Raw genomic sequence first — 24874 nt, 5'->3', positions numbered from 1 at the left:
AAAATCAAAATCTCTCTTTAACGAGTTTGAAATTTCAGTGGGCTCTGATATACTCACAGTCTTTGTCAAAAGAGCGCTATCACTAAAGCATCCTGAAATTCCTCTTCAGAAATCTATTGCACACTGTGACAACAATTAAGTCAGTCTTACCTTTCAAATAAGACTGAGTACTTTCAAAGTTAATTCAAAGTTAATTAATTAAGAGACTAAACGTGTTTGCTGAACTTCTTTTTCAAATGTGGAGTCAGAAAATCATCAATTTTAAAAGAAAAGTAGGTATATAACACTTTGGGAGAATTCAGAGATTAGATTTAGTCTGATCATATTTGCCAACCTGAAAATAATGGGTTGCTACTGTACTTGCCATTGCTTGTTTGCATATGAAAAATAGAGAATGACAGCATCCAAATAATTTGTTCATAACACCATTTGACATGTCATACATACATACATACATACTTACAGTATCTCCTGGTGACCCTTTTGACCCAGGTTGACCTGGTGGTCCAATTTCACCCTAAATGTTTTCACATAAGGAGGAGAATTCTGTGCTTAATATATGTATAGTTGACAAGTTTCTTTAACACTCCTTAATTATGAAGATTTATTTACTTAGGATTATTTCTCAAAGTATTATAAACTTACTTTTAAATTATTCATTCCTTACTTTTGAATTATTCATTCCTTCTGCAACAGTTGATATAAAACCTAATGCAAGATTTTCAAACATGCCACAAAGAATTTGGAATTTGCATGTCTCCATTCATTTGCAGCTTGATTTGATGTCCTGAATCTCCACTAGGAAAACCCTCCTCTGAGCACAGACTAAACCTTACTTTGGAAATGGTACATGTATGCACAGGTTTTAACTGTGTTTCGAACTATTAATGATACCTTTTGTCCTTTTGCTCCTTGATTTCCAGGGATTCCAGGAATTCCCTGAGGGGACAAAAGAAAACCTTTTCAATATATAGAATAGTTTATCCAGAAGATAATATTTAACAATGCTACCCCTTCATGTCTTCATAAATGTAACACTGTCATATGACTGAGGTTCAAAATATGGGCAGGAAATAGAAAATTCAGAAAACACATAAGAGAAAAGAGCTTCAGCTAGCAACGTGCAAACTATTTCATCTGGGGGTACCATGAAACACTAATAGTTCAGTCACTTCCCAGTTCTGTCACGCCAGGAGTCCATATCTGCCGCTGGGCAGGCTCACATGCTCCTGGTTGCCCACTAAAGCTGCAATGCTTTAGTGAAATCCCTGACTGGGCCAGGGAAAGAAAACACTTTTCATTATCCACAAGATTTCCCACATAAGATGGAACAAAAGTCCTGGTCAATAGACCCACAAGTAAAAGAAATCCTATTTTCCTATATAACATACATGATCTTCACAAAACAACAAGATGATAGCTTCCACCCCCATAAATACTTGAACATAAATATTCTGCCATTTCTTCACAGCACTGCTCATTTAGCTCTACAGTATATGTCACAGTTTTCTCACAGTGATCATTTACTTGAACATAATTCAGATTGAAAACAAAACTCCATTTTTATTTAAAACTGTAGTCTACATTCAATTAATCTATTTTTTTCTCTCAAGTAGCTCTATTCAGATTTACTGGACAGATACTGTTCTTATTTGTACCACAAGAATTTGGCTTACAGACTTTACATTTTAATCTAATATTGAAATGAATATGCTGGTGGTGAAAAAGTCACCATCAAAACAAATGCATTGTGTGGACAAATAGGAAAAATAACACGATTGTAACAACCAGGAATAATCCAATAGTTTCCATATGGATTACATCTGTGTAGTGCTGGACTGGAAAACATAGTTAACTGTTTTGCAGTTTACACACAGCTTCTAGTTAACAATGACCACATCAAGCAGAAACAGTTCATTGGTTAATGGCACATGAGTTAACAAAGACATCCTGAGCACTTACAGGTCATCAAAATTCCAATGTACCTATCATTGAAAGATCAAAGAATATAATAAAAAGATTTGGAAAACAATGCCTCATTCTGAGACTTCTACTCACATTACATATCATAACTTCTTGCTAAACATTGGTCCGAAAACACCTTAGACCTTTTGCACAAATAAAGATGGAAAATGGGGCATATTTATCACTACATTTAGGAACTTCCAGACCTGTCCCTGAGTTCTCAGTATAATTATTTAACAGTGAATTTCTGGAGCTGTAAAACATAAAACAATTGCAAATATCTGTACCTGTAATACAAAACACAACTTCATATATCCTGCAAAAACTCCCACTAGGCAGCAACCTTCTCATACTGAAATGATCTACCAAAGCTTTCCATGGTTACATTTCTATGCTATTTGCAGGACTCAGACAAGACAGTTCCACATACTTATCCAACACAGTGAATGATTTACCACTATATAAGCATACCTAAAAGAAGAAACACAATGTTCTGCTGAGCTGTGTTCAACTTCCTTGGCTATAAGAAATTGCTGAGAAAAGACATTTAACTTCACCTTTTTATCGGTAGCAAAGAAGGATAACACTCAAAGAACAACTGTAAACCTACATCATATTTCCTGTGTGGGCTTTTTTTTCCCTTTGTGCCCTTCTGACTGACTCTGCACTATTGAAGCACATGGAACTTCTGCTCTTATTTCACCGGGAGCTGGTCCAGACCCTTAAAATTCTCTTACGGCTCAGTGACATTCACTCAGCTAAGAATGAATCTATCACTTATGTTAATGTGAATGATTCCCAGAGTACATGGGGTGGAGATTTTCAATTATTCTCCACATGTCAATTGGCACAAAAGGAGGAGAATGGAGTTGCTAATTTGGTCATAAAGTATTTTTTCCCATGAGAGTTATTTTTCTGTATAGCTTCTATGGTTCAGTAATTACAAAGACTAATGTCTGTAGGATTAGCTCCAGCATGCCTAAAAAATTAAATTTGGTTTCCTTCTTATTATCTATTCCCAATCTATTATTTCCTTTTACATGGATAATCTGGTTACAACACATGGAATTATTTGTACTTTCCCAGAAGACAAGGTTAAAAAGTAATTTAGATATCCTGATTTTCTTTCCTAGCTTGTAGTTCAAAAGCCAAACCAAGCTTTGGAAATGTGTCTTGCTCCTAAACAGAGACTTCACGTGTAGTACAAATCCTCAGATTTGAGTATTTTTTTCTCTATCATAAGTAATAAGGCATTTTTATTATAAAGTTATGTTTAATAGGATGATATTACCTATACTGTCAAGGAAACCTTACTCTATCAAAAAATGTATTCTTACTTTAAAGCATGAGGCAAAACAACTAGTTTTACTCCATTTTGTGAAGAGTATATTGTAACTAATATTATCACAAACGCCTGTGTTTAATCAAAACTTAATATGAAACAGATTCATCATGCAAGTTTTCTGCCACTAAGGGAAACACAATGTTTGGAACTACTACAGATGGGAAAACTGCCACCCACTGGGAGTAACAGAATCAATGCTGTGGAATAATTCACGATTCACTGGCCTATGGAAAAAAAATTGCCTATGGGGATGTCCTTTGTAAAGCTATCAAGCAACATTTTGTCCATACGAAATAAGAAAAAGGGCTTGTAATTTGAAATCTTCTTTCCTTTGTCTTTCCAGAAAACTTTTTTTAAATTGTTTGTATTTATCATATATGCATATTGGTTATAATACCAATAAAACACAGCATTACATTTCTAGACAGAACAGCTAAAAATCAAAGCATCTGCTGCACTGTAGTGATTTCTGTCCTTATGTAAGTTGAGCCATCTTATACTTCTAAATCAGTTAATTTGGTCCCCTTTTTTATTGCAAGCCTTAATACTGCCTTGGTTCTTCCAGCATCTTTCTCAATTATCTTAATTTCATTTAAATGCCTTCCTCCTTTCTCTCAAATTTTCCCTTAAATGGAAAGTCTTCCCTTACCCTGTAGAAGCATGTAACATTATTCATTATTTTAGCTTAAATCAGCAAGTACTACAACCAGATGAAATATAGAGCCAGCAAGATAGCCTAGTGAGCCTAATTTGTTGGTTAAAAAATGTGTCGATTCTAAAGACTCTCAATTGCAGTTTTATCACACACAGCTGAGTTTTAATGTGATCATGTATCAGTCTGGCAGTTAACCAAGATTTTTCATTTATTGAGACACTGCTGTCTTTACCCTTTATTCAGTCTCTTTTGCTTGTTTAATCTTCTATCTTCCATCCTGTGCGCACCTAGAAGCCCATCAGCTTTCTAAACTCGTTACAGACCTGGGAAGGCTTTTGCAGGGGAGCCCCAGGACCTAAATGTGACACTTGAATGCTACGTAGGTAACTGAAACCATCTCTGGTGTCACTGAAGGTGCTGTGGGATACCTGATCTAACTTCTTACCCTTTGAAACAGATGCTGCAGTCATCCTCATACATCTCAAATGGCTCTCAGTGGCAATGCCTAGGTGACCAAATCCCACACACCTTGATAACTTATTCTCTGAAGCAAAAATTCTCTCTTTCACTCCCACCTTTCCTTTTCTTTGCTTGTTTGTATATGCCTGCTGTGATAGGTCTCTATAGGCTCAGACAGCAAAAGCTTCTGACAAAGTCTTTATATTGGCTAGGAATCACAAGGCATATAAATGTAAACAAGGATATCTAAAGGTCAAAGGAGCTATGGGTATGCTTTACTCGCAAGAAATTGGAATGCTTAGCCAGGGGTCTCACAACTTCATTGCAGAATGAAGCTCATCTGAGTAGGCAATTAAGTCCCCTGACAGAGTCTTCCTCAGTGGCAGGCCCCACAGCTAGGACTTCAGAACACCCAAAAACATGAATTTGTTTCTATTGCGATGATAAGCTTCACTAACAACACTTAAACATTTATATATTTATGCAATTCTGTATAAGTATTCTATTATATCCCAGCTTTAGCAATTTAAATAAATCTTCCATTCTTTGATAATACCTGGCAGATACAATGGATTTAACTGTAAAAGAAACATGGTTTCACAATCCCTGGAAAATTTTTCTTGTAGCTTTCATTAATCATGAAATGTCTATTTTTGTTTTGGGTAATATTAAACAGCTGGATTTTTTTCCATGCAGCCCCACAAAAAATCCATTAAGTAAATTGCCTGAGGTCTTATATACAGATCAACTAGGTATAAACATTTTTACATAAGACATAAGCTACTTTCCTTAAAATACTTTTTCCACTTTTTCTAGTATTATGGATTATTTGTATCTCCCTCACGCTTAACTTTATGCCTGCAAACGGAAACCATGCAGAAAAACTTTTTCCAGAAAGAAAACAAAAATTATTTTACTCCTAGAAAGAATATTTATTACCCTATTCTATTATTTCTGCTACTGTCTATAATATTACCCTTCTCTGGAGTGGTGCCTGGTAGGACATAATTTTTCAGTACTGGCTGATAGCCCTACATGGAAAATTGGAGCTTCTAGACTAAAGATAACATACCCATTATCACAAAAATTCTATCTCTGGAAGATGCAAAATTATGGAGTATCTCTAAAAGCTTCTTTGCTATGAACAAACTGTTTGCAATCAATTCCCCAAACACGGAGAGAACACAAGCATAATTATCTTACTAATGCTTTATTTTCTTGGAGTGGGCATACAAAACTGTACTCTTTCAACATACTGCTTTAAACTCCTCACTGAAAACAGTACATCTGGACTTATTTTGTAACATGTCAAACATTTGATAAATACTGTCTAGGACAAATCACTGTGGAACAGTTTTTCAAACTATCCATTATTTCAACATTAAGGTAAAAATACCTGAAATTATTTAGGTTTTTTATTAAAAGATATCATAATTTAAAAAGTTATAATAAACAATACCTCCTGTTTACACAGTGACACCCTCTCAAAAAAATGCAACAGCAATAAAATGCAAGGTAAGCACAGACCCTTTATTTCAGAGGTCATTATCGGGGGGGGGGGGGGGGGGGAATCTACAATCTTCTCTACTATTATTGTTGAATATTGGTAAATATTATTTATTTTATGCTTAAAATAGTATTTTTTTGAGCACAGTCAGTAAGGTAATTTTGAGGATTATCTCATTTAAGTTCTATGATTTTTAAAAAAGTGGATCCATTAATTAACATTTAGCTTTTGTTAAAAGATGGTCACATTCCAGGCTGTGGTCCATTTACACAACAAAACTTCAAACTATTTCCCTAATGATCATTCATAATTGAGGCAGTGACACAACCCTTACAAGAGACTTCTAAATAACACACTGAGAAACTGCAATCAGAGTTTTAGTCTTAAAAAGTCCATAGGTGCTAATTTTGATCCTACTCTTTCATTCAACAGTGCAACTGTTAAACAGGGTCAGCTGAAGGATCAGGTTTAAAACAGACAAAAGTCAAGACTACTGATAAAAATATGGTTTTTTTTTTCTAGTGTATACAAGTTCTTTGAATTATGTTTCAAATGGCTCCTTCCACTCTGAGTAATCTGCAATTTTGATTCTTGGAAGACACTACAGCATGTTACATGAACAACAGCAACAGAACAAGACTCACAGAAGATATCTAGATGCTCCCGTGATCCCTTTAAATGCCTGAAAAATATGACTGTTTATGTGTTACTGATCCTTACTTGAAAAAGCATACTTGATGATACATGAGAGATTTACTGGAGATATGTATGAAAGTACAAGTCAAGCCATAATTTGGACGAAAGTACAACAGTCAAGATACCTCCTAAAAGATTACAGCAAATACTTGGTAATCCTAACAGAATGATTTTGATAATGCATAAAACATTCTATGGGAGAAAGTAGCAAAATATACGTAAAAGATATGCATCTGCTGCTACTGAGTAGTTGGAATTGATGACAAAGAACAATAGGCTAAACACAAAGAAGCATTCCCACAGACATAACAAGCATCCACCAGACTAGCATAGCAGCTTTAAATTAAATGCAGAAAAGGAAAAAGCATTACCAAGATCTTTACAGTTATATGACCAGAGTTTGCAAACACATTTTCTGGCAAATCAGTTATTAAAAATAAAACTCACACACGTTAAATGTGGAACACAGTGACCCCTTTTGCATTGCCAACAACACGGACCTTGGGAAAACTGCAATTTGAAAGCTGGAAATACTAATAGAAAATGAAGAGTGTGCATATCCTGTCACAGGCTGAAACTGGTGTCACTGTTTCTTGTAAATATCCTGCAAAATAATATGAGTATCAGACTTGTTAAAATTTTGTGGATCCAGACAGAACTGGAGCCCCTAGTCCTGGAAGGGACACCACAGTGCCCTGCCTCTACCTGCCATACCAGGCACTAGCCTTACAGACACTGGAAATTGAGACCAAATCTGTCTAAAAAGCTTGCACTGCTTTCTAACAGCTGCCAAACTGACCCATATTTAACACTTACACATAAGCACTGATATTCAAGCAGTTACATGCCTTCAAAATGCTTTATAAGTTCTCTACTACTTAAATTATGAAGAAAAGCTCATGATGGGTCAACACAATTCCAGCACCTTCAACACCTAAGAGAAGGCAGGCTGAGGACGGCAGGGCCTCCTCAAAGGGCACTGACTGCTGCCCTGCAACTTGCACACAGTACACAGGGCTGTCTGACACTGCAAGAGTCACAGTTCTATTCACATAGGTCACATGGATGTGGAAGAACATGGTTTTCAGCCATCCCCATTTCCTGTAGTAAGTTATATTAGCAGTGAGCATGTTAAACAACAAATCATGCATTTTTTTCCATATGGTGTATACTGTGAAATTTGTCACAGATTGTAGCAAATGAAAATGGTAAAAATCTGTTCCAGAAAGGACTGTAAAATTGCTAGAAAATTGTTCCACTGCTGCTTATTAAGTAGGATGGGCCAGCATGCATTTTTGTCTAAGGAAATCCCAGAAGCTCTGACAGAATCTGTCAGTAAATAAGAGATGAAAAAAATCCAAAACATTTTCTACATACTCCTATCCTTGTCAGAGAAGAAGTTCTGTGATCATTCGCTTAGTCCAAGTCTGCTTGGTAGTTCTTATCTATTTAAAAAATAGACTAGGAAAGTTGTGCAGAGACTGGGATCAAACCCTTCCAGAGGACAAAGAGGAAAATCACACCTTGACTCATGTAAGAATCACTAAATTTAATTACTAAGACTAATTACTACAGCAGAAATTAATTTGCACAATAAAGGTCAAAGGTTGTTTCTTAAATTAATATTTTTATAGTCCATTTCTTTATTCTTGGTCTTAGTGGATCTAATAACATTAATTTTGCTGGTCCTGTAGTAATTCCATAATGGTCCAACATGACTAAAATGCGTCAAAATCCTAAAGTCAATTTTTTTAAGCTTAGTCTAAGAACAAGATCCCACAAGCACTGTATTCCTTGTGCTTCATTAGCCCAGAGTGCTACTTCTTTTTTTGATATATAAACTTTTTAGAACAATGGCTGTACACAAATATACATTTATTTTTTTTAATTATCTACCTTAAAGAAAAAAAAAGAGGTTTGTCAAAACATACAGAATCCTGAAGACTTCCAGCACAGCAACATGCGCCACAAATGAAAAAACATGTATTTTTGTCATGGCGGGGCGAGGGGGCGCTCAGTTTGAGGAAGAGAGGTCTTACATCCTCATGACATTTTAATTTCAGCAGGAACATCGATTAAACCTTGCAAACAGATTTAAACTCACTCTGATCAAAGACTGCTTTTTGTTTCCTTCTAGATGGGAAGCCAGCTTGTATTCAGACAAGAATCTGACTCACTGTATTGTAAATACATAAACATTACTAAAATGAAAACATTAACTGCACCAAATTTCCCCAAATTTGCTAGCACTGTACCTACTCGAGTGCCTGAGACTTCCGTATCAACTTCTCAATCTTAAAGATCTTTGTGGACAGGAACTGTCTCATTGCTTCCTGAACAGAGGTGAACCAGCTGATCTCAGTTACGAAACTATCTTTATCATCTTTACAGCAGGAATATTGAGTATAAGCAATGCTAATGTGTTTTCTCTGATGAAAGGATTTTTAAGGCTCACGAATACTGCAGATCTCCCTTACTTATCTTCACTTTTCCCATTTTTACACTACACAGTGTATCTTGAATAATTGGCATAACCCTAACTGAGCACATTGCACAAGAATCATGCAATGCTATTGATTGTGAAGAACACAAGGAAGAAGCATGACAAGAAACTAGTTACTTTGAAAGCCCAGCTAGCACTTGAACACAAAAACAACATAGAAGCCCTGCTTTAAGTTGTTCTCTTGTTTTTCTCTTCCTCGTTTTCTGGAAGGGTTCAAATTCAACTATCTTTAACTAATCTGAAAATCTAAACTGTCTAAGCCAGTTAAAAGAAACAGGCAACTTCAGAAGGAAATGACCTCTTCTATTTGAGACAAGTACTTCATGATGGGTGAATAATCCCATCCAGGTATTGGTTTCATATCAGAGAATAACCATATGTTACACAGGTATAGCAAATTTCCCTGGGTTGTTCCATATAGTGAAGAAGAATCATGAAAAGCAAGAAAACTGCCTACCCTATTACTACCCTCTTGAAATTGTATCAGAAGAAGGAAAGTCAAATATCCTTTTGGTAATCCTCTTTCTATTTGTAGTTAAGTAACTCACCATAACTATGTTAAGAAGCACAGAACAGAACAGTAATGTAAATGAAATCAACTAAACCAATAAATATTTCTGGTTGCTACATTTTAACTGAGTGTCAGCCTACTGCCTATGTTTGGTTTCTAAGCACATCAATCAGCTGAGCAAAGTTTCTGTTTGGTCTCCATTGTCACTGGAAACTCCAGTGGATATTTACGTAAGCTGTAAATCAAAATCCTACACTTCATTTAGGAAAGGAAGATAAAAATATTTAGAGGATGCATTAAAGGCATTCAGATGTCTCTTCTTTTTATTATTCTCTAGCATGAACACTAATAGAGACACAATTCATACCAAAAAGAAGGCACTTTCCCTAAGAACCTGGAATGCCATATACCTGTGCTCTGTGGAGCAACAATTAAATGCACCTAGGAATTTGGCTTTGAGCCATACTAATAAGATGCGAATCAAACACTTCATATTACTGTTATGTTAAAATGCAAAGATACAAATCCATGACAATTGATAATGTGTGTGCCTAAACAGAAATCACACTGTGAAGCATTAGCTCCTGTAGCATTGCCCATTACTACGTGCAGTTACCAATATACAGTTTCAAAAAGCTTAGTCTGAATTTTGCACTTGTACACCACAAATGAGGGGAGAGAAACCCTACACACACTCTGCTTTTATTCACCACAAATGATAATTTTAGATCTGAAACTTTATTGTCTGACAAATATTTACAGATTGAAAACATTTCCATTTTGCATCATATGCTAAAACAACACCAAAAAAAAAAAATCTATCTTGATTTTCCATAGCTTGCTTCCGAGACCTGACAAGATGAAAGACCACAGTAAGCACAGTGCTTAGGGACTTGCCCCTTAGGACAGGCACATATTAATCATATATTCATTCTTTTTTTAGTCTAACACACTCTAACATAAATGACACTTTTTGTGTGATTGAACACAGCTGCTGAGCAATAATCTTGAACACAATTGCTGTGAATTACAGATGAAAGCAATACAAAAATTACATTCCTATAAGCTTGTAAACTAAATTAATATATTCTATGCATTGTATTTTTGCATAAAATCTACTGTCTGGTTACTTGTAATTAATAAAAATAATTTTAATTCTATCAGTAGAGATAGTAGAAACTATTTTATTTATACTTTATACATATTTTATATCCTACCTCTAATATGTGTGAAACAAGATACTAGCATAGACAAACACACAATTAATAAAGCTGGCATTGCTGAAAAAATATTTAAAATATCTTGCATATTACTTACTTGTAACTCCTCTGCTACAAGGCACAGATTAGAAGTTTACTCCACCGGTTGTCAAATTTTTTTTTTTTTACAAAAGAACTTTTTTTCAATTTTTCAGTCTCTCTTCCCAATAGACTACAAAGATGTTACTCCAATGATTTCAAATACTCTGTCATATCATACTTCAGTTAAAAAGTGATGCATAGATGACTAAATCAGGCCAAAAGATGATACCGCCACCCAATAGTTGGCAGTGCTATTGGGTGGGTACGTTGGCTTCCAGAATTTAATTTAAATTCATGCGTATTTCACTATGCATAGTGATCCTAGACATAATGTTTCTGCTGAGGAATAGACAAAATCAATTTTATTAAATCTTATTTCCAATGTACTATTTATATTACTGAAGGATTTGACAGCGTCTTGAAGTGTTCCTTGAAAACTGTGGGAGTTAAGAAGAAAACTATAAGGCAAGAATAATGGAGAGATGTTGCTGTTTCAAGATTTATCAGCACATGTGAAACATTGTTTACTGAAAGTATGAATACCAACTTTCCTGGCACTAAAATGGCAGATGTCAGCCCAACACAACATATATCAGTCAGAACATTCTCTTCAAGAATCTCCTACTTCAGAAAAGACTTCAGAAATGCCTTTAGGTATTACTAGTGACATCAGGTGGATCCAAAAGAATGCAAATGAGTCCTTTTTTCAAATATCACACGTTAAAGGAAGTGAATGTTAATCACTTAAGGCATACCTACTTCATACCAGTTTTACTACATAACTTTCAAGATCAAGTGCCTTGGGAGTAAAGAAATTCGTGATAAAGAACAGAGTTGTGTGGATTTGTCCACTCAGCTCCTCAAAAATGTCCACCTCAGAAAGTCCAGTAATTTTTTAGAAGATTTTTTCTTCAGTCCAAGCAGTAGCATATTAGCTAATACACTTGAAATGTATCCGTACATCATTTGCTCAAAATAATATAAACCAACTCATCAGAAATCCATTTGGATAATAATGAGTTACAGTAAACTGATTTTTTTCCTACTTAAAAATACATTAAAAGTCAAATTGTGTAGCTATAATGTTAAAATACTAATAAAACACCTCTATAGAAAGGTCCACTGTCATATTAACAGTAAGAAAATCTCAGGTTTTGCTAGAAAAAAGGTAGTGATATTTGTAAGCATATGCATATTGTGCTCTCTGCAACTGACGCAGTCTCCAGTCTCCGAAATGCAACAGCATTTAAATGAGCAAACATTTTTATGTATTTTTGCGTAACATTAGCACAAGAGGGGCTATCTGATGTGCACTGTATACACCCATACTGCCAACTTAATTCACTCAGTTTCATGCTGATTGTGTAGACTCCATCTTAGGCAAGCTGAGGACATGATAGCTGAAGGCTGAAGCTGCAGCTTGAAGTGAATATAATAATTTCCTCAGTGGGAAAAACCACAGGTGGAACATGTGTGTTACTGCTCTTACTCTACAGACAGTATAAACTTATGCCAAAGCACTTATTCTGGGAATTAAAGATCACTTTCTAGTATATATAACTAATAAGTATAGTATCAAGTTTAAAGTCTCGTCATTAAAATTTCCAATAAAAGTCCAAATTATTTGAATGCACAGAATAAATTACACTCTTCAGAAGAGTTTGTGGTTTTGTGTAGAAACAGGACTAGCTCACTGGAATCACTAACGGAATCTGAATAAATAAGCACTGCCACTAATTTTGTGCTTAGTTACTGCACTCTTTTAACAAAGCTGCACCATCAAATGTTTGCGGCAGGAAAATTCTTTCAGAATCACACTGATTTAATGTATTTTTTTAATTTATACAAGATTAAAAAACTGTTGAGAGATATTTTAATAAACAACAAGCATCTGTTTATTGTAATACAGCTCAGCTAGTCAGCAGGGAAGTTTTAAGTTGTAAAACATATTGATCAGAGGTATTTCTATCACTATGTTTTCAAACAAGCTACAGTGGAGGAGGAATGCTGGTATGTAACTTTTATCAGCACACAGAACTGCCAGCATAGCCATATAAAAAGGTCGCTACAGCATACAAGCATAAAAGAGACTGAGTACTGTTTATAACTATTTATAGCACATGCCATTCATTCGTAATCGGCTTACAACTACAGCTCCTTTAGTTCTTCCTTATATTTTTTAAGAAATTGCCTCTGTTAACACTGCATCTATAAAATAGTCTTAAAGAAATGGCAGCAAGGTATGCCACCTTTTCTCCACTTGATTTTCCAAAGTTAACAGATTTGAATTAGCACTAACTGAAAAAAAATGCAAAAATAAGTTTCCTAAGTCTCTGTAGACAAAATAAAAAGGTACACAATTATAGACAGAAGATAAAGATACAAGATACAAAGATACATAATTATAGAAAATTAATATAATTAATTTAATTGCATAGTGTGTGAAGACAGAAATTTAAAAATCAGTAATCATGAGGAACGAGCAGAAAATAAGAACTAGATGGGAGAGAACTGTTAGTTTTACAACTTAGAAAAGCAAGCATTATTTTCCAAGTTCCATTAGGTCAGTGGGTCCAAGTTTATTACAGCATTTATTGTGGCCCCAGTCCAGACTGAACTCTATGGGAATCTTTCCATTTACTTCAATACACTTTGGATCAACAACTATGCTGTCATGTCTTATATCATTTTAGTCGACTGGGAATAACCGAGTAGTTCAGACTAGTCTGCCTGAAGTTTCAGAAGTTTTAATTACTTGCTCTTTTACAGCACCATTCTCATATTTTTCTTGTTAATAGCAATTAACTGCTGAAAATGTAGTATGGAATGAATTTAGCTAAAATAACTTGTCAGTCACAACAAAAAAGATAACCCAGGTTGCACACAAAGTCTGTTAAAAATGCATACACCTAAAGCGGACCTAAAAGTTATAATTCACAGGAAAACCTGAATTCAGTCTAAAAAAAATGCAGTTGAGTTTAAAGAAAGTACTGTGTAATGATTATTGAAAGCATTGTGCTGTCAAAACTGTCATCTCCCCCTTCCTCAAGTGGGAACAAGACTAACAACATCTGTTATAGTAGATCTGGTGATTAGAAAGTCATCAACAAGACTCTGCCCTGTCTATTCCAACAACTCAATAATTAGAATAAGAAATAGAGAAACAGTCACTAAAAAACTAATTCAACTAAGCTAACCTATTTGTAAAGAAATAATGATGTATGGCATATGCCTACCAAAGTCTTACTGCATCGTGTGTTTAGGTAGGAAAAAACACCTTATCACCTCAATTTTACTTTACACATGAATGTATTTAAAGGCCAAAGTCTGACTTTTCAACAAAGAAATAAGGTATTCTTTTGAGACCCACAAGACATTACTTGCAAAGCAAATACTATTTCTTACTTCTCTTACGATTGTAACACTGACACCTTTGAAAAGCAGGCCATCAGAGTTCACAGTTCAGCTGCTACTACAGAGGCACCTCAGACTAGTGGAAAAGCATGATTTTTTTTTTAAAGATGAATAGCAGCTTTCCTCCTAAACAGGCTAGCATAGCTCTGACACTCCACTGTCCATTCCAAAGATTTTGACTGTGACTTTCCTTTCATGAATAGTTCAAAACAGTTATGAAGTTTTCCATTATTCACAGTCCCATCCTATTCCACGGGTAGCTGACTGCTTTTCCTCTCATATGGCCTACTTAACCAAGTTAAATATAGAGAAATTATGTTAAAATTACTTTCTCATTCTGCTGTAGACTCTAACGGGTACTTGAACACCTTAAAATTTGCACATCTCAACTGACTGCATTAGATTGATTATCTTATCAAAGATGTTACTCTTTCCACACCATTCATTCATTTCACATTTTTTACTCAAATATGGTGGTTGTGGTGTTACTTCTCTCCTTGGTGAATTTCATGAGAATACACACATGCCTAGAGGCATGAAAGGACGTAACTAATGTGAGAGAAATGTTTTTGCAGCAGGTAAATAGAGGCAAAGTAGAATTTTTCAAAATTTCTGTCATTCTCAAAATATTTTCTCATTTACATATCAGTTTATGAAATGACAGTGATATGTGTAAAGCTGTAGTGAAGAAGAAAGCTCATTATAATTAGCTACACTTTCATTTTAATAATTATTTCCTATATGATTATTATGACTGGCTACCAGGCATTTGTTCTGAGAACATCTCTAAGGAACACTGTCATTATACAGATAGAGTTATTAGTAGCTCTGTGTTTTGTGTCTGGTTTTTCATTGTCTGTCTATACAAAAAAAAGACAAGAGAGGCAACAGTGAACTCCAGACTGTTTAACATGCCGTCTTGCCTCAACATGTTGCACTCTAAGGGTTCCAGTAATGACAATTTTTTTCGTAGAGAAGAGTTCTGGGAAACTGTATAATAATGGAGAGTGGGGAATATAACATGGCTCACAGGAAAAAAATACCAAACAAACAAAAAGCTTTTGTTCTGTATATTACCATACAACTAAGTCAAGAATTTTCTTTCCTTGGTTTCTGTTTCTATTAATCTCAGCATGGCCATAGATACGGTAGAATTACATTAGCTTTAGGTTTGCTTTCCAAACATACAGGATTCCTGGCTATACCAGTTTTATGTTCTATTCTAAAAATTTCTGCTTTATGAAGAAAAATACAGCAACTTCTGCTGAAATTTCTATACCCTTAGTGTATCTTGAACACGTTTCAAAAATAATTCTGCCATATTACCCTAGCATAAAACACACATATTTTACAGAATGCATTGATCTAGATCTGGCATTCCTGATGCACTTATATCAACAGACAAACCATGAGTACAGGTGTAACAGCAGGAGTCAGGTCAGAAGCCGGAAGCCATGTTATGCTGCTATCACTGGCAGAAACGAGGCCACATGAGGTCTTGTGATGTGACCTAAATACTAAGGGCAAATTCTACCATGTAAAGTGTTTACAGCTGTGTTTCTGAAAAATATGATTCCTGGAGAGAGAACATGAGCAGTTGCAAATGTTCAGATATATTACTTGTGGCAAGACAGCATATGCTAGGCCTAGAAGAGTGCTATTAATGTCCTGCCAGCTTCACCCACAAGCACTGACTGCAGAGTTCCCATCTGCATGATTGTAAACACAAGAAGTCAAACACGGCTTCCACTGAGACCAACCTCTGACAAAATTCTACCTACGTTAAAAAGGACAGCCAGTCTAAAATTAAGCTAAATAAATCTTGACTGATTCTACCACTTAGACAGTTGGCCCCTCAAAAAAATGTATTTATCAAAGCAGCCTGTCATCAGTAAGATACATGACTAGCCATTAAACTACTCGAGTAACAGCATGGCCTATTTTTGCCATCACTAAAATGAGCTTGATTACTAGTTCTACTAAATACTATCTAAATTATTCTGCCCATGCTGTCAAACATTTTTCTTACACAGAGTGGGTAGGATTGGGATGGTCTGGCTAACTTAAGTTCCAAATAGCACTATTGAGGGAAAATAACCACATCACTTGGAATTATTTACTTAAGCTTCAGAACCTACTTTTTCCTGTTCATAAATCTGGGGATTAATAAGAGTAACAATATTCCAGCAAGTATGTTGTCCAGAAAATAATCACACCTCTCAGAGGCTGAAGGCTGAGAGTTCAGTTGAGCTGCACTCTCCATCCTAGGCAGTTGCCTTAGATGTTGTCTCAAGATGCATTCATTTTGACAGCACACTCTTTTTATTCACTAAAGCAACAGGGATCATAAGATGGCTAGTGTTATAAAGACCAAGTTAGACATAGTCTAATTTATTAACACTAATGTGGTTGAATGGAAGAAATAAAAACTGTTGCATGTATGTTTGTATAGGTGGGGTATCCATGCAACCTGCTGAGCTGTCCTAGGGACACAGCTGCATCTGGCTGGTTAACTATATGGAGTCATACAGTTCAAGGCCTTTCTTGGTCTTAGGCAACCTATTTGGCTGTCACCGGTAGGGTTCAGCAGAGTTTAGCCCTTCTTTCCCAAATCAGTGCCCTAACTACTAGGGTACGGCACCACAGAAAATCACACTGAACTGCACAGAAGAGGAGCAGAGAGGATGCCTTTACTCATTATACATCGAATACACATTGGAGGAACAACAGAAACAACAAAAGCAATAAACTGCACAAGAGATCCCTCAAAGCCCCCGCATCCAGCTCACTTTTCATCAGATGAAAGTGAACTACCCTCTACTTGAACAGGGCTCCCACGTATCCCATGGCTGAGGATAGCTTTGATTATACACAACCCAAGCACACACTTCAACAACTGCTGCACAGAAGTGCCCTTTGCTCCTCCTCCAGGTTCTAAATAGATGGGAGCACCATGTTTGCACATACAGTCTGGTGCTACACCAGCAATACAGGCAGATGAGCAGGTATAACTAGGTCTCTTACATTTCCTACTGGCTACCTTGAGGCAATTTCCTGATCAGCATGTGTAGACTTCCTCCTCTTCCAAAGAAATTCCACTGATTACAAATTAATCATATAGCGCAATATGGCTTGCCATGTTAGGATTGTGTAAATCTTTTGTTGTTGTTTATATATTGGAAGTTTTCCTGTATATTATTTTATGGTTATTTTAAAAGACTTCTTAGTGATTTTAATATCTTAAGTCTGACATTTCATTTGGCTCTAAAGCGAAAGTATGGGACTTAAGTGATATGTTTACATTGCTGTTACAAATGTCACATTGTGAAGCATTTATATTAATTTTAAATAAAAATATATTTCTTTAGTAGTTATAGGTCAGACTTCACCAAAGCTTCTAGATCAGAAAGAGAGCTTTTAAAGTATCAAATACTTTATTCCCTAGGTCAGGAATTACTTCTTCCTGGTTTTTAGATTATAAAAAAAAAAAACAACAACAAAAATAAAAATCACAGTGACTAGATAACATTTTTTCTAAAAATGAAAACAGACAAAACAAGGCTAGGGACAATAACAGAAGTCTTGTTATTATCTCAACACATTTCTTATGGTGTACTAACTGTATAGAAAATCCCATTGACTTGTATTTCATGGGGTTTAATGAAAATTCACTTTCAGTTTTTCTTACATCTGAAGATACCATAGACTGTAAAAGGTTAATACATCTCACAGTTATTTGTGGCAGCAAAAGAAGAAAAAATAAAGCCAACTGAGCGATTATGTGTGTTCTTCACTTAAGCCAGCCAAGTGGAAAGAAAGTCTCTTGGGAATGATTGCCCAGTGCTTTGCAGTCTACTCAGAGTGTTTTATGAGATTTGGGGGAATACACACACACACAAAAAAAAATTAAAGAGCTTGGGAATTTTTCAGCTGGAAGTGTTATTTCCACCTCCCAGTTATCAAAACTCTCTACTGGATTTCAGTACCATATAACACATACTGCCTCTCTTTACATTCAGTACCACAAAAAAAATCTGAATGTATAAAGCTGTATCTCCTTATCTTCCAAATTAAAATGTAATTCAGAATATAATTCATCTGCAAGGCAGTGTTCTACCAGCTGAGCCTCATTTACTGCTTGTAAGAAGAATTACTGATGGTTTGAAGACAGCTGGCTCTCCCTCAACACTCAAATCTTGTAGCTATTCATACAGATATCTAGACTCTCCTGCTATTTCTACAGATATCTTGGCTCTCCTGCTTCAAGCAAAGTCTGGTGGCCTTACAGAGCCAAACAAGGAAACAAGGAGGACAAAGCCTAGTTATCACATATAAAGAGGAGGAAAAATGAGCTGCCCTGACGAGCTGCCCAAACACCAGTAGAGGAACAATGTCTTTGGAAACAAGCAAAACTAAAATGCATCAGCATGTTCTCCAGCTAAGCAAGAACAGAGATACAGATAACATGAACAGTGTAACAAGATGCCAGGAAGTAAACGGCCAATAAAACCAGACAATAGAGAAGAGAATGTAGACAGGGTAAAAAAAAAAAAAAAAAGCTTTAAAAGTGTAATTAACAATTATATGAGAGAACATATACAGCATTGCAGAAATGAGAGTTTTGCAAATGCCCAGCATCTTTCCTTGTGTAACTAACGATCAATATCTAACCATACCATCCTGTCAATAGGAAAGAAGCCAATAATGAGACAATCTTATAACATATATACAACTTCTTTCGATTCTCCTCCCCATCCTTCTGGGAGCAGGGGGGAAGAAGAGAGCAAGAGAGTGAACAGCTGCATGGTTCTGAGTTACCAGCTGGGCTTAAACACGAGAGGTGTATTACAGCAATATAGTTATCTTTTCTTTTAAGGCATTTTTGACTTTAAAGCTTGTTTATTTCTTTTATTAAATCCAAATTTAAAGATGAGCTCCAGAAAATAAAAAAGCACTTTTACAAAAATGGACATATCAAACAATTCAAATCAACACGGATGAAACAAGAAGTATAACATCCATTAACTAAAAAAAACCCAAACAAACCAATCAGTACATCAGGACATGATAGCAATTTAATTACTTACGGGCTCTCCTCGATGTCCTTCTAGGCCTGGAGATCCAGGCTGTCCGACTTCTCCCTTTGAAATAAAAGGGACTGTTCAATGCAACATAAAAAAAAAAAAAACAAAACCCAACACGCTTCATTTGCATAACAAAACCAATTATTTAAAATAGCAAATTATTATTTTCAATATAAGCAAAACTCAAAAGCAATACACACAATCAAGGCTTCATCAACAAACATCTCTTAAAAACAGTTTCAAACACAGTAAGAAGTGTTGTCAATCTCATATTCCCTCATGCTGTGTCCAGACAGCCCTCAAACAGTTTGCAAAAAGAAATGAGAGACAATTAATTGTCTTTTGAACCAGAGCAGCAACTACTGGTTGAAAAAGCATATAAAATAGTAATAAATTGCTATTTCTAATTGTTAGTAGAACTAACGGTCTGAAAATTATTACAAAGCACTTCAGAATCCAGCAGTACCAGATATGATCAAATCTTTATGTCCTTACTCAAAATATGTATGATACAAAAGACGTATGACATCAAAAATACCTTGAAAAATTGAAGAATAATTCCAGTAATAAAATAACATAAACCAAATGCAAATAAAATATAATCTGGTAATAATTAACTTAAAATTACAAAAAAACAGACTTGACGTAACAATGGGTAGCATCTGGGTTTCAAGCCATGATTTTTTTCCACATTCTTTCCCAGAATGAATATTGTAAGAAAACAGGAAAGCTCCAGCAGAAATTTCCTTCAAAGACAGCCTGCTTGTTACTGCTTTGAATTTGATTACAGACCCAGTATGAAGCAATGCTTTATAGCAAGCAGATGTTGAAGTCAAGCTGACAAAATGTTTGAATGAAGAATATGGCTTTTGTTAACTATTGTATTATAAGATGAATAAAAACTAATGAGTATGTCATATTTTTGTACTACAGTAATTAAGGGAATAGTCAAGAAAATATCTTTCAGTTTAAATGTGCACAGGTTCACACAATTAATATACTGATTATAATTATCTGCATATTCTTTACAAACATAAAAAACAAATCAAAATATTTTCCGAATTCATGTTTTGTCAATACAACACTTCACTCTAAAGGGCCACCAGTGATAGATAAAAATTTATGTTAAACAACTGCAACTATTACCTGTTAGGGTGGTGAGGCACTGGAATCGGTTGCCCAGGGAGGTTGTGAGTGCTCCATCCCTGACAGTGCTCAAGGCCAGGTTGGATGAAGCCTTGGGTGGCATGGTTTGGTGTGAGGTGTCCCTGCCTATGGCAGGGGGGTTGGAACTAGATGATCTTAAGGTCCTTTCCAACCCTAACTATTCTATGATTCTATGTTACCAAATACCAGAGAGGAAAAAAATGTAATGTGTAACTATTGTTGTATACTTTCTATAACACCAGAAAAGGAATTTCTCCATGAACTTCACAGAGATATCTGTGTGTATTTATATTTATATTTTGAAAATAAGGTTGGATTCATCTAAAATAAGTTCAGATAGGTAACTGAGGTCCTGTCAGAGCCAAGTCTAGCTAAGACAATTCATGGAAGCTTGTTTCAGCTGACCAGCCAGCAGGAGCTCGGTTTCATTGCCTAGACATAGACATTTGATCACATTTGAGATACATTAGGGTGTCTTGTGTGAGTGTGAGGTACTGGCCTTCCATGGAACTTTTACACTGCATTTGTCAGCACATTTACAATGCTTTGGACACTGATGCATCTCAAATGCACTGAATGCTTTTCTGTAGGCAACTAAAGTGGTAACTACAAGTCTGCCTTCTCTGAGCTGAATTGCTCCCCAGACTCCACTGGTGTTACTGGTTAGGCCACCATTGACTTTAGTGGCAACACAGGTGGCTACTACAACCATAGACATAAACTTAGCTGAGTGTTTTAAGAATGTCTGTTAAATTGTCTTTACCTGACATATTTGCAAGTATCAGAGATACATGCTTTTGTAGATACATAATAATGACAAATCGTAGGCAGGTATTAATGGGATTTGAAGATCAAAATGAAATTAATGTAGAAGTATCCAAAACTAAACCAAGTAACAAATAAAGAAAAAGTCCTTGCATGGCATAGAAATAATCTGCTGTTGATTGCCTATGCTAACCACAGAAATGAGCAATAAGAAAATATTTCTTTTCTGTAATTAGTATTTACTTCTTTTACTAGTGCATTTTAAGGGTGCAAACTTCTGGGCAGTTGAACCCCTACCCCCCCTCCCAAAAAAAACACAAAACCAAAAAAAAACCCAACCAAACAAAAAACCCCAAAACAAACAAAAAACAAATAAAACACAAAAAAAAAAAAACAACCAAACAACCAAAAAAAAACCCTGACCACAAAACAAAGAAACAAAACTACACCAATTTGTCATAAAATAGATTTATTCCATGACCTATTATTACAGTGTCATTAGGCCTTCAAAAAAGAACAAATAGGAAATACTGAGTTTACCTACCACAAAAGTTGTTTCATATGTTTTTTTTAAAAATCTATTATTTTAGATGTATTCTCCTAAATAATGCATTTTTGAATTGCAGGATGATTAGTTATACATTGAAGTTGGGCAACTTTTAGCTGTAGCGTTGTGTGTAACTCTCCCATTTAACTTCAAATTAAGATGACTACACATACTTTTCTACCTGAAGTTGTTTAGAGATACATTAGGGATCTAAGAACCTATTACAGTGAACAGGGGCTTGATCTAGTTACCTAATTACAAATACCTGGTCCTATGTGAGGTGCTCTAAGGCAGCCAAGGCTTCTACATCTGGTCTGTAGGTGCCACCTACAGGAGACCTGTGTCTTCCTGAAATAAAGCTTACAGGTCACCTGGGGTACCCAAAACCAGCAAATAGATTGCAAATTTATGAGTTGATCTCATAAAAGTTATAACAGGTAACAGCAGCTGAATTACTTTTACTAATGATTTTACTAATTCTATAATTTACTTCAGAGGCTCTATTTATTCCACTTCTAAGAGCTTGATTCATTTGTCAACACAGACAGTACATCTATTTCCTGCTGCAAATAAGGATGAAATATTTTTCACCATGAAGACAGTCAAGGAAGGAACAAACTGCCCAGCTGTTTAGCCTTCATCCTTGGACATTCTCCAGAAACAGCTGAGCAACCTTGGATGGATTCAGCACTGTCTCGTTTGTGAGCAGGAGGCTTGTCCAGGAGATGTCCCAAAAGGTCCCCTCCAGCCTGAGCAAGCCTGGGATCCTGTTGGATCCACCTCGTTGGCAGCTGCTGCCTGGAAGGGTTTAGGTCTCTCACAGGTCTTGTGTCACATCTCCCTGCTGCCTGCAGGTGTCATAGATACCCCATTGTATTCCCAACTGCTTTAGACAAGCATGGTCACAAAACAGAAGGCCCAGATCTCCAACTACAGCAAATAGGAATTTAGATAAATGCACTTAGAAGTACACTTGCATTTTTAGACATCAAAGGAACATTATCCTTATATTAAGCAGCCCTAAATCACCACATTTTTATTATTAAGAAAAAAATTATAGGAACAAAGCAGGTGTTAAAAAGCTTGTTTAGATCAATTCAACCTAACATTTGCATCACATATTAATAATCTTTTTTCTTGTGAACTTAAACTGGTACTGCTAAAATCCATCTTTTCATCAATTAGAACACTGCCCACAAAACTGAGTAAACAAAACATCCAGTGAGCTCACAGACTGCAATACATTATGGAAATAATAGATACTGTAGCCTTTTTTGCAATAGACATATATTTAGTCCACGTGCAAAACTGTTCTAAATTAAAAACAAAAGGCACTGCGTGCTGAAGAGAATACAAACATAAACACAAATCCAATCCTGAAGGTGTTTTCTCCTTTCACCCAGCTCCCTTTAAAAGTAATAATAATATTTTGATTACTTCCTTCTTAACTGCACACAACGGTTATGTTCTGAAGGGAATGCTTATAAATAAATCTCATTAACAGATTCACAGAGTTAGAGAAACACAAACAGGGTAAGGGAGACAAAGTATAAACGATCTCTGATGATCATTAATACACTCTTAATAAAAGCTTTGCCCCTGCTCACAAGCCAACTGAAATCAATGACGTCTGCCCACTGACCGCAGTAAATGTTGACATTTCCCAGTAACTCATATCATTTTAATTTCCAGTAATTCTCCACAGAATAACCTGGGTGTATTTAGACCAACAGCAAAGCAACTGAAGACTTTGGCAAGATACAAATATACATTTGCACATACCTTGAAACCGGGACTTCCTGGTAATCCATCTTTCCCACTTCTGCCAGGATCTCCCTGTGGAAACGGTTAACAGTCATCAGCAGGTGAATAAACAAGCAAAAGTAAAGGCAAATTGTCTTAACATAACTTACAGATCGTCCAGGAATTCCCGGAAACCCCATATCACCTTTCTCTCCTTTTGAACCCTGAGAAATACAAAAGACAGCAAAAAAAAAAAAACCCCGAAGTAACTACCACTGTAAACTCAGTATATTTGAACTATCATTCATGTATGCTATTTCTAATTTTGAAAATGTATAGAAGATCTGTTTCTTTCTTAACACAGCCAGTAGTCAATTAATGACTAACCTCCATTACAGAAACATACCTATGATCTAAAATACAGAAATGTGAACAAGAAGCTTCTTTCAAATTGCTTAAAACTCTAAACTAATACATGAAGAAAATATAGGGACAGGTGAAAATGTAACTGTTAACACTGCATGACAAAAATATGCTCTCTGAAATACAAATATTTACATACAAGCACACACTGTTTTATATGAATTACGGATTAAACCAACATCTCTCTTCCAGGCCGCTATCAGCCTCACTCCATTCATCTGTTCTCTTCTCTCTCCTTACTCCTCTCCCTCTCCCCTGTTTGGTTGTGTTGTTCACGTTCATTTCTGTGTATTAAAAAGCACAGACTTCTTTGCGATATAATTATAATATAATTATTACTTATACCCCATATTAAAGACATAGATATATATTTAAAATATATTTATAAGGATTTTCATCATAAAATCATAGAATCACAGAATGGTTTGGCTTGGAAGGGACCTTAAAGATAATCTGGTTCCAACCCCCCTCCCATGGGCAGAGACACCTTCCATTAGACCACGTTGATCAAAGCCCAGTCCAACCTGGCCTTGAACACTGCCAGGGATGGTGTAGCCACAGTTTCGCTGGGGAACCTGTTGCATTTTGAGTTATGTTAAAATAAATTATATCAATCCACTAACAGAAGGATAAAGAGAGTTCTCAAAACACTCAAATAAGCAGAGCATGAGTTTAATATTACTAGACATAAGCAAGGTGTTTTAATTTTTGTCTTTGTTTCTCGCTATCCAAACCTACCTTACTTGTCAATAAACTAAATTAAGTTTCCCCAAGACAAGTCTGTTTTGC

The 24874-nt window shown here is 35.7% G+C and overlaps 1 protein-coding gene across 1 annotated transcript in view; it reads right to left on the bottom strand.

Annotated features, from left to right (window-relative positions):
• The window catches only part of COL21A1 (collagen type XXI alpha 1 chain), a 100188-nt gene that overhangs the window by 18395 nt on the left and 56919 nt on the right, over positions 1-24874 (bottom strand). The window contains exons 15-19 of the mRNA XM_065681486.1: positions 23833-23886; positions 23702-23755; positions 19444-19497; positions 895-939; positions 464-517 (exon numbers count right to left, since the gene is read on the bottom strand). Coding sequence (XP_065537558.1) covers positions 464-517; positions 895-939; positions 19444-19497; positions 23702-23755; positions 23833-23886 — 261 coding nt within the window. The remainder of the gene's footprint in view (positions 1-463; positions 518-894; positions 940-19443; positions 19498-23701; positions 23756-23832; positions 23887-24874) is intronic.

Source organism: Lathamus discolor, chromosome 5, assembly GCF_037157495.1.
Source record: "Lathamus discolor isolate bLatDis1 chromosome 5, bLatDis1.hap1, whole genome shotgun sequence".
Classification (NCBI taxonomy): domain Eukaryota; kingdom Metazoa; phylum Chordata; class Aves; order Psittaciformes; family Psittacidae; genus Lathamus; species Lathamus discolor.
This window is presented reverse-complemented; position numbering and strand designations above follow the sequence as displayed.